The following is a 15,876-nucleotide window of genomic DNA, read 5'->3' as shown; positions in this document are numbered from 1 at the left end:
TAAAGTCTCAATATTACTCCATTATATTATAACCTAGCCAATAATATTATAGCTTATCATAGGTTTTCTGCTTTGCGCTGTCTCACATCACAGTGGAGACCAGTTGGGACCAGTTATCTTCTATTTTATTCTGCCACATGCAGGAATGCCACAAAGAACATGGCAGCTGGTGTTAATTTTGCTTCTGGTCCACCAAGGAGCTTTTCAAAGCCAATGCGCTGTTTGCTGTTGTTAGTGCCATCCTATCAACTCCGACTTCTAGTGCCCCGGTGCACAGCAGAGTGGAACCCCGCCTCATCTTTTTGTGCCATCCTTTCACCTTCTGCTGCTGTATCATAAGATGCTCTGCTGCTATTCATAGGGTTTTCATGGCCAATTTTTCCGGAAGTGGGTGGCCAGGTCCTTCTTCCTAGTCTGTCTTAGTCTGGAAGCTCTGCTGAAACCTGTCCATCATGAGTGACCCTGCCTGTATTTGAAATCCTGGTGGCTGAGCCTTCAGCATCACAGCAATACGTAGCCACCCCACTATGATAACCGATAGATGAGTAGAGTGGTTCCTTGACCAGAAGTGACCCCGGGCCATGGCAGTAAGAGCACAGAATCTTAACCATGGGACCACCAGGGCTGGCTCAGTATGCTGTAGCCAATGTTAACACATTTGAAACAGGCATGGAGAAGTTTTGTCCTTTATACTGAATTTTGACTTCACCAAAAGGGAGCATGAAAGAGGCTCGAGCCTCGTTAAAGTTCCAGATTTGATGATGTGGTGGTGGTGGTAGTGACAATAACTGAAATAGATCAAGGTGATAGGCCAAAAAAAATCCTACTTACATCCAAGGACTGACAGTGACAATGTCAAGGTCAAACTTGTCACCAAAACGTATTCCTCAATTTTCACCCTGTATAAGATGAAGTAGAAAATTCTATGTAAGTAAAGCTCATATATGCTTTTTTAGTATCTTAATACCTTTAATATGCCAACTGAAAGTCTTTAAAATACTTTCATTCCCGTTAACTTACTTGATCCTTCCAACAATTTTGACAGCAACCACAGACAGGATTGTCTCCATGTTTCGGTGGAAGAAGTGACCTCACATAGGTTTCTTGGCTTGTAAGAAACAGTGTTAGGCATACAATTTCTAACCTGTGTTATTTTATGCTATGCCAACTAACTTTCCTTTGAGAAAGACCAAAAAAACCCCCTGTATAACCCCATATCTTTCCTTATAAAGCATCTCATCATTCTCATTTTGGAAGGTATTTGCAACTTGCATAGATTTTTCAGAATTTACCTTGCAAGACAAACAAAATACATGCTTCTTTTTAAAAAAAGAAGGAAGATTGTACAGTATAAAACATGTCCTCAGACGTTAACCCTACTTATTTATTCATTTAGTACACTTTCATTTTGTGCCTATGTGCTGGGTAGACAGAGTCAGATAAGTTACAGATCTTGTCCTCTTCAGGCCAGTCTGCTGAGGGTGACGGTTAAGGGAGGGAAACAGTGACAAGATGGGAGGATCAGGGCTGTGACAGCGAGGGGGCCTCACGGGGAAAGCTCCTCACTCAGGTCAGGGCTGTGAAGCCTACGAGGGGAGTTCAAGGAGGCTCCTGAAGGAGATGATGCCTGAGAGGAACGTGGGGGCTGAGTAAGACTGGTCCAGGGGAAGATGAGGCCGGTGTTCTGGGTGAAGGGACTCTCATTTGGGAGTCCCCATGCGTGTCAGTTCTCCCCTTTTCAAGCTTTATTAGCCTTCCCACGCTGCTCCTTACTTTTCTGGACTAAAAATAGTCCAATACCCATACAAGTCCCCAGACAGAGCTAAGGGCCCACAAGTTGTCCCTACGCCCTCGTTTTTATTTTATGGCCTATAATCGTCTCGCCAGTTTTTGGCGAAATCTGAAGTTGCTGGCAATTACCGAAGACCAACAGTGACTCCTGTCCCTTGGCAGACTTAGAGAGTGACGAATCGTGGTATCCATGTGTCCTGGGAGGTAGAAGACGTTCGCTAATAGGGCTCCCTTGTCTTGATTTAGAGACAGAAAATATTCAACATTACTCTCTGAGAAATTTTACATTAAAATGTGGTGTGCCAATAGCATGAAAACAATAAGGAACAGTTTATTTTTTCAATTTTTCTTAATGAAATTAGATTCATTCTAATCTTTGACACTCTACATTAATTGAGTACTTTTTTCAGGATCAACACTTGCTTTTCTTTAGTAAATAAATCAAAAGCAAACGTTCCTTCTAAGGGTATTAACAGAGGTCAAAAGGTAGCCCTTGGAACTGCATAATGAAAAGTGCACCAGAAAACAGCAGTTGATGGAGCACTAATGCTGAGAGACTCATTTATATTGTGCTTGTTTGTGATTTTCCCCATCCATCTTATCTTTCCTCTCTTTTTCTTTTCTGAACTGGAGAAGGAAACCAATCTGAAGAGGTTTTCATATGTCTTGCAACAGAGCTGCTCACGTGGTCTACAGCTCAAGCACCTTCTCATCCTTCATAGTTATTTAGTGGGCTCAGAGCATTTTATATTTTTTCCCAATGTACTGCTGTAATACATTGTTAGTTTGATTTTAAAGCAATAAATCCCATATTTCCTATTCTCCTTTGTGCCCATGTTTTAAGATGGAGCCATTTATCCCACTGTGGAGCTCAGTTCTCTGGCAGCAAACCATAAAAACACGCTATTTTATGCCGGGTTCTTTACGGTGTGTTGTTTGTGTGACCGCCTCCGAGAGTTGTTTGGTACAGCTCCGTCAGAAAACAAAGCTAGTCCTTCTTCCTTTTCAGGGATGTACACTAGGAGTTTGGGCTTGTTTGACAGAAGATAAAAGTTTATGTGGCTTTACAAATACATGATTCAACACCCCCTCCTACTTTTTTTTTTACCTACGCATATTCCAAACAAACCAATATGCAACATGATGAATCAGACAGATATAATACCTTTAAAAGTATATTTCAAATGTGTTGCTCTATGTCACTTTCGTTAAATTCAGAGAAAATTTGAGAGCAAATAGAAAGAACTGACAAAACTGGTGATGGAGAAGCTCTCTGTCCTTTTCTCTAACCCATAGAATTAAGCCATACTAACCTCCAAATGTAAAAGTAGTCAAAGTTTCATGAGTGATACCATAGGAAAAATCAGTTACGAGGTTGTGATTAATATTATTTCAATGTTTGAGAAATATTGTAGGAAAGTTATGTTTTTAGTCGCTTAAGAAATGCATAACATCTAAACTATTAAGTTTGCTTATTAAGTTGTTTTTGACAAGTGCTTTTTACGAATACTCTTTCTCTTGGAAGTATTAAATAAATACAAAAGAAATGGTAGTGTTATCTGCACATACCCATAGGAGATACTTTTTATAGTACTTTGGTGTGATTTGATCAGAATCTTGTTGAACGCTGACTGTCCAAACAAGTTTTTGGAGATAAACTCTAGCCTGCTGCATTGTAGGCCACCTCAACAACACCAGCTGGATTTTCCGCTAGGTGGCCATGAAACGAGAACACATGAGAAACAGCTGCTAGCACAGGAGAAGGCGGGGCTGAGGGAAGGGACTCTGCGTAACTGGAAAAAAACTAAATGATGGTCAAACTTGCTTTTAATGGGAAATTAAAAACACTACAATATTTTATTGGCCTTGGCTGCACCCATACTGTAGCAATTTAAAAAAATCAGGGCGATTAGTGTTTCTATATTTGTCAAAATGTATATGGGGGCGCTAAGATCTTAGAGAAATCCTTGTTATGCAGACTGGGTGGCTGTTAGGCAAGATATGAATTCAGCGGTGTTTTTCCTTCTCTTTATGTTCATCTCTGTATGGCTGGTTTCTGTGGTTACAATGTGGTGTCAGTAGAATCACGGGCTTTCAAAGCTGGAGGAAACTTTGAGTATACATAGTTTAAACCTCTCAGTTTTCATGTGAAGAAATTGAAACCCAGACAGGGAAAGGGGCTTACTCCAAGTCATAATCAAACCAGAAGGCAAATACTATCAATTCTTTCTTTGCTGTATTTCTTATCCATCTCTATGTAGTCATTCATTAACATTCAGTAGCTATTTATTAAATATCAGCTTGGTTATAGTCAGAAATTAAATCTTGAATGGAGCTTACATTTGCTCTGGGGAGAGCAGACAGGCACAAATGCACAAATGAGTAAATGTGTAGTATAGAATGCTGAGTGGCCATAAACACTATGGAGAAGAATAAAGCAGGAAGTCGGAGTGCCTGGGGAGGGGGCAGCATTGAGAAAAGTCATTTTAGCAGAAACCTGAAAGAGCTGAGGGAATTAGCACGTGGCTATCTCGGGGAGGAGGATTCCGGGAAGAGGGAACATCAAGTGAGAAGAGGCTGGTGTTGGTGTTGTCTGCCATGTTTGAGGAGAGCTTGGAGGCCAGTGTGGCTGGAATGAGGCAGAGAGAAGCAGGCAAGAGGCTGGAGAGGTAATGTAACAGAGTGAGGGAGGGGAGACCCCATGCTGTGTGAGATGGAAAGATATCAGATGGTTCTGGATAGATGAGCAACTTGTTCTCATCTGTGGCTGCTGTTCTGACAATATACTGCAGGGGAAGAAAAGGACAGAGCACTTAGGGACATCTTAAGAGGAGATCTTAGGAGGCTACTGCAGTAATCCCAGCAGGGATGGTCTTGATTTGGAACAGAATGGTAGAGAAGGAGGTGGTGCAAAATGGTCAGATCCTGATATATTTTGAGGGTTAAGCAAATGAGGTTTTAAGTGTAAGAGAGAAAGAAGAATCAAAGATGACACTGATATTTTTTGGTGTGAGTCATTGGAAGTAGAGAGTTGCCATTCATTGAGATGGGAAAGGGTCTAGGAAGAGCGGTGACTTAGACATCTAAGTGAAGATGCTGAGCAGGCAGTTAGATATGCTCTGGAGTTCAAGAGACAGGTCCAGCTGGGAATAGAACTCTGAGAGTTGTCAATGCATATATAGTATTAAAAGCCATGAAACAAGATGAAATAACTGAGAGATGAGTGTAATAGAGAAGTCCTAGAACTGAGCCCTGAAACAACCAACATTTAGAAGTTGCCGAGATGAGGATCATTCAGACAAAGAGACTAAGAAGAGCAGCTTGTGGTGCAGGAGAGAGCCAGGAGATTGTGGTACTCTGAAAGTCAAGGGAAATAGTATTTCAAGGAGGAGGGTATGGTCAACTCACTCGAATGCTGGAGATAGGTCAAATAAGATGCTGACTGAGAGTTGACCACTGGATTTACAAACCATGAGGGTGATCTTGAGAAAAGACCCATTGGAGTGCTGGGAGTGAAAGCCCAGTTGGAAAGGTTCAAGAGAGAATGGAAGGGAGAGGAATTGGAGGTGATGAACATAGACAACTCTACTGAGTTTTGGATGAAGAGAAGAGAACACAGGATGGCAGCTGAAGGGGCATATGGCATGAGACGAAGAGTTCTTTTTTTAAGTTGGCAGATAACTCAGGACGCCTCACCGTTGTTCAACGTGTGACACTTCTCGATGATCTATTTCAGTAGCCTCCTTCTGCGTCAAGAGATTAGGCATTTGTTACCGCATGAATCTCCTTGAAACGCCATTTGAAATTACGCCACCTTCCCTCATCCCTATCCCTGTTGCAGAAAAACCTTTGAAAACAACTCAATAGTTATCAACCCAATAATATTCAAATGCCTTAGCTTGGAATTCAAGGTGAAAAAACTCTGGTGTCTATTCTTTGCCACAGTGAATCTGATCTCTTCTTTATACATCTCTTTCCACCCTTGTACCTTGTTGTTGTCACTTCCTCTCGTCGCAACTCTATCCTTTATCCTCTCCATCTCTGCTTTTGAAAATCTTAAATGTGCTTCAGGGCTATACTCACACGTTAGGTGTTATATGGTCTCCTTGTTGGTGACCTCAACCAGAAATATATCTTGCTCAGCTCAGCGGCTATGGTATATGTTGTTGAAAGCATTTTTCAGCTTAGATACTGTCCCGTATACTAAACATTTTTGTGTCTTCCATAGTATCTATCTCAAAGCACCTGAATGTGTTATGTAAAGATGTGTTGAATAGAGAGATGAGTAAATGACTGCATGCTGGGTCTGCTGACTCCCAGCCTCCTGCTCTCCCTTTCACCATCTACCTCTGCTTTTGCTGTGGTTCAGATGAGTGTCACCTACTCACATTTAACACATTCCCAGCGCTATGTCTGGAACTGCATGGCTTAGTCTACATAGAGTTGGGGTAATTTCGGATTTTGAGACAGCTCAGAGCCTCCTGCTCAGCAACCGGGAAGCTTCACTTAGACGACGTCCCTTTTAATGGTAGAAACCAACAAGCCATCATAAACTGAAAAGAAGGAGGAGATCTGTGAATTCAAGTATTTCTTTAAATCTTTGTTGCCACTGAGTAGACAAAAGCTTAATGAAACATCTCTTCTGTTAAAGAATTTATCTTTGAAGAGCTAGTTTTTAAGCATTTTATACTTGTAAAATTTAATCATGGTCCAGTTTGCAAAAAATCAAGCCTTGAGTCATTCTCATTAATATTGAGCCAAGTTCCATAGTTTGTCATTAGAATTCTCTCTCTGAAGGAGAAGATAGTTGTTTGCTATTAGCTTTTGTTTAGTTCTTATGAAGGGCTTAAATACCTTATTAGTTTTTCCCAACAACCTAGTAAAATAAGTAGAAATCATTAGTCCTGTTAAAAGAGTAGAGAGTTGGGGCTAAAATTCCTTGTTTTAATGTGTTGTCAGCTAGATACTACTCCAGCTTAGAGGAGGCAGTCACAACTTAGTGTCCCATAGGAAAGAACTGGATAATGCCAAATCTGGGCGGAGGTAAGGCATCTTACACTCACACAACTCACTTCTCCTTGAGACAATGGACAAGTATTTTATGTTGAGAAGAATGGATTGTGCCAGGGTCTTTTATGTTCTGTTTAATAGGTTTAAGAAAACCTTTTTACTTTTTATTTCTCTACTTGAATTTTTCTCAAGTCTCACAAACTGTAAGCTTATTGTGGGGAGGAGAACATCTTTGATTTCCCTAGAATGTTTCCTTAGTCCTTGGCTTCTATTAGGACTTCAAAAATGTTCACTGAAGGACCAAATTAAAATATTTGTCACGTATATTTTGTCAGTAGGTATTCAAAGAGAAGAATGATTCCAGGTATGAAAATGAGAAATATGTGGAAATCAGCATTTTAGATATATAATGAAAGCGACTTTTACCAAAGAACTTTGCCAGTCTTCCTTCAAAATAATTAACATGCAGATTGGAATTCATATTGCACGCCAAAGAATGGTTGTTGTATAGATAATTATTAGTGCATCGGTGGTGTTGATGTGGATGCACAGATGTGTTCTGAAACCTCTGATCTATGTAGGACTCTGAACAACCCAGCCTGTATTCACAGATGAATTACATTTCATCTCCACATTATCCTGTACCACAACTGCATCGCACACAAACAGGTGCACCAATTTATCCAGAGAGAACTACATTTTTGAGAAAAAAGCTTAATGAATTACTCTGTATTTTCAATAAGTAACTTTAATGAACTTTCTAAATTAAGGATGTAATTTTACTGGTTAGCCATATAATTAAAGTTTTTCAAGGGGATTAAGGTATGAATTATTTTTGAGAATCAAAATATCACATGCATACAACGCACGCCTAGTGTGAGTTACCAATTCACAAAGGACTTAGTGAATATAATTATATGAGTGGTCTTTATTATTCTGAAAGTTAGGGTGGGGGGGACATCTTTTCTTATTCTGATAAAACTTTAATCTGATCGTTGAGGAAAAAGAATTATAATTCTCTTTCTTATGTGATATTTTATCATACAAAAGAATATGTAACTGCATATAGAAACAGCTGTTAGTTTTTGGAGGAACTCTAGAAATTTTGCTTCTGGATGTATTTCTATAACAAACATACAAATAGGAAAAGTTTTGAATTCTTATGAAAGTTCTAAAGTTTTCCAGTAGATGTTGGAAACAAGCTTACACAGCTTTAATTTCTAGATCTCTCTTCTTTTCTATCCATCTTTAATACAAATGTTCAATCATCAAATGCCTTGGTTACCTGATTAGAAAACCATGATTCATTCGCAGACAGGATGTGCTCCTCAGGGAGGCTGAGCGGTGTAGAAGAGAAAGCTCTTATTTCAGAGTCAGGCACATTTGGAATGCCAGCTCGGCCATTTAGTAGCTGTGTGGCCTGTGGAAGACGACTTAACCTCTCTGCCCCACGTGACCCTTGTGGGACCCGCCTTGGAGTCGTTTGCGGCGGTTCTGGGTAGTTAGGAGTTATTCAGGAGAAGGTTGTACCATTCTTTATCTTCCTTTTAAAATTTCCACTGCAGTTTAGAACAAAACCAAAATAAAATCCTTCCCAAGCAAACAAGATTACTCTGATAAAAATAAAGTGTTTGATTAAAGCGGTTTCCTTAACTACAAGACACTGTGCGGTTTGGAAAGCAGCTCTTTTGCAGGATGTCCGTGTATTATTGTTATGCCTTGAATATGCAGATGAGCATGATTTTCATCCAATTCATGGATTACTTTCCATCTTAAATATGTCTTGATTTAGGTGCTCACTTTCTTTTCATCCCACTTAATTCATTTTTCCAGATGTCCACATTTTCTGGGGAACAGCATGGTAGGGTTGAGAGAAACAAGAAAAATGGGGAAGGAGGAGAACTCCAGCACAGGGAGAATGATGTGAGAAGCGGTGCCGACTTGGGAATGTGAAAGCTGCGTGTCTTATTTCACCCCTTTATAAAATGGAAACCCCCTTTTGTTTAACTTTCCCTTCCTTTCTGGGTAGAAGGGCAGGACTTTATCCTTCATCCTCTCCAAACCTGATCTTCCGTCCAGTAACCTCCAACTCTGGGTGTTTCTGTAACAATGGAAAAAATGTGCCTAACGATTCTGGATCCATCAGATCTCGAGTCCATTTGGCAGGTGGGATGGAGTGCAAATCAGGACTGGATGAAAGAGGAGAGACTGCCCTACGTTAAGTTACATTCCATTTAGATTACATTCCATTTAGATTTGGGACCTGGATACTTAACTAGACATTTGCATAATTCCAGGAGAATCAATTGACCAAGAAATATGGATCTGACTTGAAATGCCTAGCAAGGAGCTTCCTGATTGAGAGGGGCGCAGCTTCCTGTGGGTACCCAGTGGTTTCTGACCTGGTTGCCCTAGGCTTTCAGAGTCAGACCTGGCCATTCTTCCTTGGTGCTGTTTCTTTCCTGGTCTCTCTTCTTTCTCCTGTAACACCTGCTGAGATGTAGGAAGTTGTCAGGATACATTCAAATTTCAAGTGTCTAGAAATTTTATATCTCTTCAAGCAATGAATAAGACTATACAAAATTCGAATATTTTTTGTTATCTTTTTTTCCCCTGAGTCCTAGATTTCTCTCATTCCCTCCACTTCTGGACCTTCCTACTTCCATTGTAAGCTGTGACCCCTCCATAGAGAATGTCTTCTCCAGCATGCATATTCCTTCCGGGACCAGGTTGTCTTCCCTCTGCTTTATTCTTGGCTGCCTCTGTCTCTAATCTTCTCCCATGTAAACTCAGCACATACTCCCTCTGGGGAGTTCAGTGGGCCTGGGTTCCAATCCAGACTCAGACACTTACTGGCTTGTGACTACGGCAGGTCCTTGTTCTCTCTGAGCCTCACTTTAACAGAATCTACCTCTTGAGCTTGTGGTGAGGATGGAAATAGAAAGAACCAGTGGTCTGTTTCCTGTCTAAGGACATCTACGTCCCACCATCAGACGAACATGGGAAGGGCTTCCAGCCCATTTCCATTGGGAAAATTTGTATTCAAGGAGCAAGAGTCCTGGTCTGCTGAGATCAACCAGTTCGAGTTGGTCTCCGGTCACTTAACAATTGGACCACACTAACAAACTCATCTCTTTTTCAAACGACCTGCCTCTGTCCTCCAAAAGAACCTGAACTGACTGTCTGCTGTCTTTCTCCAGTTTGAACTTCAGTGGATGCTGATCCACTGTGACCCACTGCGACCCAGGAGAGAAACGTGCCATGAGCTGCCAGCCAGGATAACGGTGAGTCCCTTGACCACCTGCAAAGGCCACTTTCACCCAGTTTACCTCTCTCCACTTCCCAAATTCCTCACTTCTCCACTGTCTTCCTCTAAAGAATCCAGACTTTGCTGTATGGACCAGACAGATCTTAAGGAAAGACAGGTCCCACCCACGGCCTGGCGGGTGGAAACCACCTCAGGGAGTCTGGCTCTACCTTTGGCAGCCTACGACCCTCGCTAACTTCTCTCCAAGAACGCGGGCGGCCTGGTCGCCGCCCGCAGCGGCACACAGGCCACCTGGGGGGCTCTGAGGACAGCGAGAGGCCTCCGGGGGCGAATGGGGCGGTTGCAGAGCCCCGCGGAGGGGCCGCGGGGAAAGGGTTAAGGGGGACTGTTGTCATTCTATCCGTCCTCCAGGCCCGCCAGCTCTCCTCCAATCCCCAGGACCCTCTGCAGGGCCATTCATAAACAGCAGGAACGTGCGCCTCCCCGCCCGGCACCTCCGCCGCCCCGAGCCCGGGGGCGCTCTTGCGGGGAGAAGGGCGCTGCGCGCGGCGGCGGCCGGCGGGGATTCGTCCGGGGTGGCGGGCATGGCCTGGGCGGCGCGGGGCCTCGGGGCCCTGGGGCTGCGGCTGCTGCTGTCCGGGCTCTGCTTGTGCGCCGCTCAAGTAAGTTTTCCGGGCGTTCAGGGGGGCGCCTCTCACTCTCTCCCCATCTTTTCTTCTCCAGACAACTGACCAGGTGAGCTGGGCCGAAGAGCGTTTGCATTTTTCAAGCGCGCACGAGGAAAGGTGGGAGCGGCCGCGGGCAAGGCGCCGAGCATCCTCCGGGCCGCGCGCCCCCTCCAGCCTTGAGCACCTGCGGCGAGTGCGGTGGGAGTTGGGCCTAGACGACCTCTGGGTCCGGGAGAGGGCGCCTCCCGTCCCGGGGATGGGGCTCTAACACGGCAGGCTCAAGCGCTGAAGGCCAGCGGGCTCCGCACCCGGGTGTCACTTTTAGCCGCGTTGCTTCTTGCTGCCCCCCACCCGGTCCCAGCCCGGAGGCCTGGCTGGAGAGCGCGGGATCCAGGCCGGCGGCGCTCTCGGCTCTCCCGCTGCCCCGCCCGCGGTGGCCCCGCGCCCCGCGTCCTGCCGGTGGTGCCCGCGGCGGGGATGGGAGCGCGCGGCCCGGCCTCCACCCCCGCGCCTCCCAGGAACTTCCCCCGGGCGCGGCGCCCCGTCCCTCCCGCGGACCCGACCGGCGGAGCTCGAGCCCAGCGCGGTGTGAGGTTTCACGTACAAAGACCCCATTGTAACCCGTCTGGTCATTCGAGTTTAGAAAAACAAAGTTTCCCTGATGAAAGAAGCTTTTTTCTTTCTTTTCTTCTTTTTAATTCAGAAGGGGGAAAAAAGCCCCACATTCCCTAAGCAACGTGCTCATACTGTCAGACGCCAGCATTCCCTCTAGTACCATCTGAGCTTAGCTGTTTGCAAGCGATAAAAGGACTCACGCCCAGGGTCAGTCTGAAATTGGGGGTAGTTCTGAAGCGAGGTGCAAAGGCCTTGTGCAAGACAGTCCTGCAGGCGGATCTGCGAGGCCGGGCTCGCGGGGCTTCGCGGCTCTTCCGCCCCACGCCCCCCACCCACCGCCCAGTCTTTCCCTCAAGAGACTCCCTCCGATTTCTACTGGACACAGAAAGATTTACAAACGATCCTGTACTTGATCTGACGTGGAGCGCCTCCACTCTCAGCAGTCCCATTTTGGTCAAGACACTGACCCGCAATTACTGATTAGATCGCGGGAGGCATTGAAGGACCACCATTTTCATCACTGAGCCCCTTTTGTAAAGAGGTGTTAGGCCCCTTCGTGCACTCCTCTTTGGTTCAGTGCTGGAGAGCTGAGGCCCGGTGACCCCTCCCCACCTGGGGCCCGGATCCGCTCGGACCCCACAGTTCCGCCCCAATCTGAATGTGGTCGGGCCAGGTGAGCCTCCTGAGTTGGCGCCCTCGCGGGGCGGAGGTGGGGGGCCTCGGACCTTGCGCCTGGTTCCTTGTCATTGGCCAGCGGCGCCGCTAACCCCTGTGTGTGCTGTTCTTAGCAGATAGGCCCCCCGGGCGAGCAGGGGCCCCCGGGGCCCCCGGGCCCCCCTGGAGTTCCAGGCATCGACGGCATCGACGTAAGTGTCCCTCTTCAGGGCCGGTCCACCAGCCCGGCCTTTCCTGCCCTCCCTCCGGCGGCCTGGGTGGGTTTTTGGAGAGGGCCAGATGCCCCCACCCAAGGCGGGGTTGGACTTGGGCTAGAGTTGGGGTGGATCTTGGAAACGGGGTTTTTGGAGGGGGAGGTGGACGTGTCCTGTCCCTGAGCGCACCATTCAGACCTGTCCCTGGTCGCCCTGAGTGGGAACACGCGTGGGATTCTCCGAGTGGCCCCAGCGCCTCGTATTCACGGATGCTCTTGCCTTTTCTCCTGCCTCCAGGGTGACCGAGGTCCGAAGGGTCCCCCGGGCCCCCCGGTAAGTTGGTCAACGCGTCCCCTCTCCCTTCCTTTAGACGTGGTTTGCAGCCACGTGCGTCCGAAGGGTCTCAACTTGGAGCCTTTTTCCTCCCACTCAGGGTCCACCTGGAGAGCCGGGAAAGCCGGGAGCTCCGGGCAGGCCGGGCACGCCGGGCGCTGACGTGAGTAGGCGGGGTGCCGGGGCGCGCGTGTGTGCGCGCGAGCATGTGTGTGTGTGTGTGAGAGAGAGAGAGAGAGAGAGAGAGAGAGAGAGAGAGAGAGAGAGAGAGAGAGAGAAAGGGAAGGTGAGGGGAAGGAAGAGGAGAGGAGAGGAAAGGAGGGGGGCGGGAGGGAGAGACAGATACGTGGTGCGGGCGGGGCCGGCGCAGCTGAAAGAGGGCTGTGGCCCCGGACTTGGCCTCGCGCTCCGGGCGCGGCGCGGCGGCGGCAGCTTGTTCAGAGGGGCCCGGGAGGGTGGGGATGCGTCGCGGCCTCCCGGGGAGAGCACCAGCGCGCATCTCCTCCTCTCAGAGAACAGTAGTGGGTGCCAGTTCCCGCCTCCAGCGGCCCACCCCTGCTCTCCCGTGGACTCAGCCCCACCACTGGAACAGGGCGCTCGAGGAGGAGGACCCTGCGGGCCTCTGCTGGGGCTTTGCAGCAGGTAGTCTCTGCGCTTGCCCTTTCATGGACACTCTAGATTAATTCAGAAAAAGAACTTGCAGGCAGAGGGAGGGGCAGAGTGCTCCTAAATCCCGAGGAAGAGAGAAAAGAAAGATGCGCTCGAGGGGAGGGCCCGAATGAGCTGGGATGTGTGGGGCGGGGCGGGGTCGGGGAGACGGCCCGCACCCGTCCAACAGGACATTCACAACTACTTCGCTCTCTTTCCACGGCGTTTTCTCGGTTGGCATCGCTGACAGAAAACAGCTGGCTAGGGTTGCTTGAAGGTCGGGAACCAGCATCCTTTCCGGATTCCCTTGCACTGCGCCCCACCCTCCCCCGCCAGCTGAGGGAAGCTCTGAGGCTGAGTTGTATGTTAAATCTAACACAAAATAATATTTCTTCAGAGTAAAATGACTTCAGGACTCTTAGCTTCTCCTCTCTCCATGCGTTAGACTAATGCTTATTGAGGTCCCACTGCAGGCCAGTCCTTGACTCTGTCGCTGGGATGCAAAGTGAAGTGAGACTGGCGTCTGTCCTCAGAGAACGTGCGGGGGTGCCTCCCTCAAGTTAGCGCTTTGTGTGGCCTCCAAAAACGGAAGACTTTTCTAAATCAAAGAAAGCACCTGAAAACCTGTCATTATAATTTCCAAGAAATTTTGTCTGGAGTTTAAGACAGATCCTTCATTTTGAGAAAAAAAATATGGCTACATTGAGGCAGCCTTGATGGCCTAGTTAAAGCTCAGTGCTCTCAGGGCTTTGGCGGCCCTGTTTGTTTCCCGGTGGTGGAACCACACCACCAGTCTGTCAGTAGCCATGCTGTGGCAGGGGCTCACATAGAACAACTAGAAGGACTTACAGCTAGAATATACAATTATGCACTGGGGATTAGGGGAGGACAACAAAAGGAGGAAGATTGGCAACAGATACCAGCTCAGGGTGAATCTTTGCCCCAAAAAAGTGAGATTTTGGTGGTTATTCAGATGTGCTTTCTTTATCAAGATGCCCATAATGAGGGTACTTGTCTATACTATTAATGCTTTAGGAGAGAGACTCTGTTTCAAGAGCCCCTAGTCTGAGCTTCTTACATATGCACAGTGGCAGTGCATGAGGCCCCCCAAGGACTGATTTTGGATAATACAAACTGAATATCACACTAATGTGTGTATAATACAAACTGAAATTATGTAACTTGTTGGCTGTCAAGCTCTTTGAAACACTGTGAATTCCTTGAAACTGTCAGACCATAATAAAAAAGTCTGACAAATACAAGGCTGTTAAACTAGTCGCCCAATATATTGGGCATTTATTTCTGCATTCCTTTGAAATCTGACCTGCCTTTTGTTTGGTGTGAAAAGAAAATTTATGATTAAATTATTATTATTATTGATTTTTGTGGTGGCTGAAGCATGAACCAGTCGCCTGAAGTCTTGTCTAGCTGTTGAGCTGCAATAATTTCAGACAGAGGGCTAGACTTATCTGCGCCTCAGTTTAATAGTGATTTGCAGCAGGCTCAACAAATTATTCTTTATGTTTTACCATAAGGTCATAAAGACGATGTCTAGTTTTGCTTTATAATTTCTCTACTTATACAGAAATTTTGGATAAACAAATGAAAGTGCTTCAAAATCTTTAGAAGTACAATGCAAATAACAATTACAAGCAGGTTTTTTTGTTGTTGTTGGTGGTGGCAGTACCATAATGCAGAACAAACCAGATTTCCAAAGTTAAAACTGTGAAAGAGCGAGGCTTCTGAAGTCATAGAGCTCTGACCCTGAAGGTTCCCAGGGAAAACCGGTGAGGGCATTGACCCAGTCTCCTGGGATTGCAAAGGAAAGCAAGAGAAAATGAAAAAGAGAAGGGAAGAAGAGAAAAAAGTAAGAAATCCACGTATGTGCCAGTATTTTAGGCATTTCCTAGAACTAAGCAAAAAATTTGCATTTTTTCTTAACCACAGTCACAAACATTATTTCCTTTAACCTTACAATAACCTGGAAAGCTGGTTTGGCTAGTGTTATTCTCCACAGATAAGGGAACTGAATAATTATGAGGACGAGTAGTTTCTTCAGGGACCCAGAGTTTTTAGACGCTAAGATAGTGAAAGAAACCAAATTTCTTGATTTTTAGACTCTCTCTCCAGATAGATTTGCCTCTTGCGGGTACAAATGAGGTTCTTAAATAGATGAATAATTGGAGAAAATAGGGAGAAAAAGAGTGATAGTGGATTTTTAGCATCTGAATTATCAACCAAGAAAAATGATATGGATAATTCCATGGATAATAAAAATAATTTATAATAGATATTTTACAATTGTTTGTAAATATTGGTATGGTTCATATTCCCCACCTTTTGGAATGGAGCCACCTGGGACTTAGATTCTGAGCTGAAAAGTTTTCTTACTCCACTCTTGGGCTCATTTGACATTTTAAACAAATCTTTTCCCTTAAATTGAGACTAGACATTGGGACTAATGAAATGTCAGTGACTAGTTCAGAGTTTGTCCCTGGATATAGGGGAGCTCAGGAAGTAGGAAAGCGTCAATAATCTTTTCTTGGTCGGTGGACCTTCAACTTCCAGCCTCTGTCTTCTGCTCTTTGGTTCATTGCACAGCTGTACTTTTTCGTAATGTTGACAAATTAATCAGTTGATGTTTGGAAGAATCTGAAAGGAGCACAGTTTAAAG

At 45.7% G+C, this 15,876-nt stretch overlaps 1 protein-coding gene across 3 annotated transcripts in view; it reads left to right on the top strand.

Annotated features, from left to right (window-relative positions):
* The window catches only part of COL9A1 (collagen type IX alpha 1 chain), an 82,227-nt gene that overhangs the window by 9,500 nt on the left and 56,851 nt on the right, over positions 1-15,876 (top strand). The window contains exons 6-9 of one of the 3 annotated variants that reach the window (XM_070584882.1): positions 10,002-10,110; positions 12,148-12,218; positions 12,519-12,554; positions 12,655-12,717. In XM_070584882.1, the coding sequence (XP_070440983.1) occupies positions 10,002-10,110; positions 12,148-12,218; positions 12,519-12,554; positions 12,655-12,717 (279 nt within the window). Of the gene's footprint in view, positions 1-10,001; positions 10,111-10,553; positions 10,732-12,140; positions 12,219-12,518; positions 12,555-12,654; positions 12,718-15,876 lie in introns of those variants that run through there. The other 2 variants (XM_070584881.1, XM_070584880.1) reach the window with 2 other exon arrangements.

Source organism: Equus przewalskii, chromosome 19 (assembly GCF_037783145.1).
Source record: "Equus przewalskii isolate Varuska chromosome 19, EquPr2, whole genome shotgun sequence".
NCBI lineage: Eukaryota > Metazoa > Chordata > Mammalia > Perissodactyla > Equidae > Equus > Equus przewalskii.
The sequence above is the reverse complement of the archived record's forward strand: the minus strand, read 5'-3'. Positions and strand labels throughout refer to the sequence as shown.